Source organism: Hipposideros armiger, unplaced genomic scaffold (genome assembly GCF_001890085.2).
Source record: "Hipposideros armiger isolate ML-2016 unplaced genomic scaffold, ASM189008v1 scaffold_2006, whole genome shotgun sequence".
Taxonomy (NCBI): domain Eukaryota; kingdom Metazoa; phylum Chordata; class Mammalia; order Chiroptera; family Hipposideridae; genus Hipposideros; species Hipposideros armiger.
In genome coordinates, this window is record NW_017733355.1 from 47,944 (window position 1) to 51,480 (window position 3,537).

General features: G+C 47.5%; 1 gene segment (V, D, J or C); it reads right to left on the reverse strand.

The window, feature by feature from the left end:
• Positions 1–1,715, reverse strand: part of LOC109378459 (immunoglobulin heavy variable 4-39-like) — a 4,443-nt gene extending 2,728 nt beyond the window's left edge. Inside the window, 1 exon segment of the V gene segment in view lies at positions 1,636–1,715. Within this exon segment, the coding sequence occupies positions 1,636–1,681 (46 nt within the window).
• Between the last annotated feature and the right edge of the window lie 1,822 nt (positions 1,716–3,537).

Here is a 3,537-nt window from a genome sequence, read left to right on the forward strand (position 1 = left end):
GTGCTTTCTGGGTCATGTGTTGTTAACTACAGTTTTATTCAAGGTCACACGTATCCTGTCCCATTGATCTGTGTCTATCTCCCACCAGTGCCACTTGGTCTGGGTTATTCTGGGTGTTAGTCACTTCCCACTTGTACAAAGGCTTCAGTTATATCTTGAAATTATAAAATGTGCTGGTGAAGGTGGATTTCTGGACATTCTTGAACAGGGCTTCAGGCAGAACCTCCATCGTTATCCGGTATCATTCGTGAGTCCCAGGCAGCACGTACCCTGATCTAAAGATCTAGACCTCTCTGTCCTTTGTCACTGATGGAGACATAAACCAGGTCACAGAACTTCAGGGACAGAGAGTCTGTGGATCTGGAGTGAGATTGCTTGTGTCTCACAGATGTGTGTTTCATGGCCACGGTTTGCTTGTCAATCTCCGTTGTCCATAATGATAGCCAGTGTTGGGTTGGAATGACCACTGGCCATTTGCAAAATGGAGTGGAGGGCAGGACAGTCCACCCTATAACAGGGCTGGCCTTGTTCTCTGTTCCCAGCTCATGGTGAGCCCAGAGTCTACACCACAGCACTGAGAGAGACCCCACCTCTGTCCTGACGACAGAAAAAGCAGGGACCGAGGGCAGTTAGAAACCTGATCTGTGTGAGCAGAGAGGGGAAAGTTCATGACCACTGTGGTAACATCTGTGAAACATCTGGGGGATTTAAGTGAATAGGAAGTATTAAATTCAACAAGAAGTAATCGCTTTCTGGACTCGTCTGAGTCCCTTCACCTTTGCCACATGGGTGAAGCCCAGTCCCCTCCATCAGGCCGTTAGGATTTCTGAGAGAAAGATTTAAACACATAGCTAACTGAACCTTTCTTGTTTAGTGAACACTGCTTCTGACACCTGCAGTGCAACTCTGGTCCCAGGGCCACAGCATCCAGTAGGAGAAAGGAAGTCGAGCTGATGTGGGGACGACAAGACCCCCCGGGATGCGATCCTCACTGTGAACCCCCATTGAATGACACGGAGACCTCCTCAGCCTGTTCTGGGCTTTGATCTGAATGTCTCAATTCTGGGGTCAGTGTGTGTTCCTGGATTTTGAAATTTTCAGATTGGTAAAACCATCCTGTCATCCAGATTGTTGCTAGTAAGACATCCTGAAGTCCTGGAAAATCAAATTTTAAATTTGATTTTATTGTGCACTGTNCTCCCCTGCAGGGAAGTTTGTGTCTGGGCTCACACTGACTTCCCCTCACTGTGTCCCTCGCACAGTAATACACGGCCATGTCCTCAGCTGTCAGGCTCTTCAGTGTTAAATAAACTTGGCTCTTGGAGGTTTCCTTGGTGATGCTGAGGCGGGACTTAAGCGTTGGGTTATAGGCTGTGCTTCCACCACCCCACACAACACCAACCCACTCCAGCACCTTTCCAGGAGCCTGGCGTATCCAGTGTACACCATAGCTGCTTAAAGAGAATCCAGAGACTGTGCAGGTGAGGGACAGGGTCTGCGAGGGCTTCACCAGTCCTGTGCCCGACTCCTGCAGCTGTACCTGGGACAGGACACCTGGGGACAAGGAGAATCAGTGTCACTCACGTGCAGTCACAGCCATCCCATAGGCCTGTGTCTGACATCTGAGACCCTCACCTTGGGGGGCTGTCACCAGGCACAGGAGAAGACCCAGCAGCCTCATCTTCTTCTAGACCACAGCTCTGCCTTCCCCAAAGACTCAGCCCTGTGTGAGGAGAGAGCTGTGAGCTCACAGCCCAAGGAGGGTTTTACCCTGGAGCCTGCAGAGAAATTTGCATGTGGGGCAGCCTGGTCCTGATAAGTGGGGATGGACTGAGTCAGGCTCCCCCGGTCCTTCTGAGCCACCTCCGTGTGTCTTCACTTGCACACAGGAACTGTGTGAGTCTGCGATGGGAGGCCCTTGGTTCATGAGGCACATTACAAACAGGTCTAAGAAGTCCCAACTTTCTGAGCATAAGAGTGAATGTGTAATCTCATGGATTTTCCAGTAGATAGTACAGAGGATTGGTTTTAGGTCAAAATATCCACTATAACCTCAAACATGAAAATATCCATGATGGACAAGGCTTTATAATGATAATTTGATGTCAAGTAATATGTTGACTTCACTTTTGTGGTAAACATGGTCCCAAAACGTAAGACTGTTTTTCCCAAGAACTACCCCTTTTGTAGGAGCAACCAAAAAGCACAGGCGGGCTTGGAAACCCTTCATTCTCACTGCGTGGGGCTTAAATTTGTGTCTAAGGCTCTTGTGCAAATACTTTCCTTAAGCCACCCTAAGGCATGTCCCAGGAACCCTCACCAATTACATCAGACAGAATCACATGTGTATATGGAGAAGAGTCAAAAATAGAAACAGCCACTAAGCATCTCTGTAACCCCATGTCTGACAATATTGAAATGATACTTGCAGATCATAACTGACCCGTTTTTTCAGAGTCTGGTATTAACAGTTACTGGGTGTTCAGAGGTAGGAGGAATGGGAGGGGCCCGAGCATAGATTTTCTCAGAGGAAAGGACACTGTGACCCCAAAAGGACCACTTTCCCTGCTTCACCTCCCCCTGCCCCCGCCCCTGAGCGGGGCCCTGCGGTCACAGGGTCCTCGGCTTCTGCACAAAATGTGAAGTTCTTTATATTCAGGAGACAGCACTTTACAAGATACTATTGAAACTATTTCCAGTAGTCTCTGCTCGTCTTTTCATTCCCTGAACAGGGTCAAAGTGGGACACAAACATTTAACATTAACAATGTTCACTTTATGAATATTTTAGTTAATGGATTTCACTTTTCAGGATTATCTCAAAATTCACCACAAAGCCCACTCTCCCACGAATATCTCCTGTCACTTTTTCTAGGCTTTTAATGAGGAAAGTCGTATCCTGTGTTCACAGAGAAGAGTGGCGATCCTGGGGTTATAAACGATGAGCAGTCTCTGCAGGGAGGCAGCTCGCTCCCTGAAAAGTGCTGTTCAGAGACGAGGCAGGTGAGCTTCCAGGTGAGACAGAGCCTGGCCCTTCTCTCCGATGGTCAGGATCAGTGCTCGACAACGCGAGTCCATCACGAGTATTTCAATTTCATGGAGCTTTCTAGTTGCTATTAAACAGGATTAACATTTTGTCCACACACATTTTATTATCTAAAAAATCACATTAAACATCGCCCCCATTGACAAACTTCATGATCATAATTTCACGTGCAGTCAGGTGCCACATAACACTCCACATATACGATGATCATCCCATAAGGCTATAATGGAGATGAAATTTCCTGTCACCTCGTGACGTCATAGTCGTTGTAATGTCAGCACCACACCTTGCTCAGGTGCGTGGTGATGCTGGTGCAAACAAACCTCCACACTGCCAGTTGCATAAAGTCACAGCACATGCAGTCACCTTAGCAGGCTGTACCATCTGGGCTGTGTGAGTCCACCCTGTGATATTCTCATAGTGATAAATCTGCCAAAATGCATTATTCCATCCTTAGGTGTTGCATGACTATAAACAACTTTGGATGTCAGC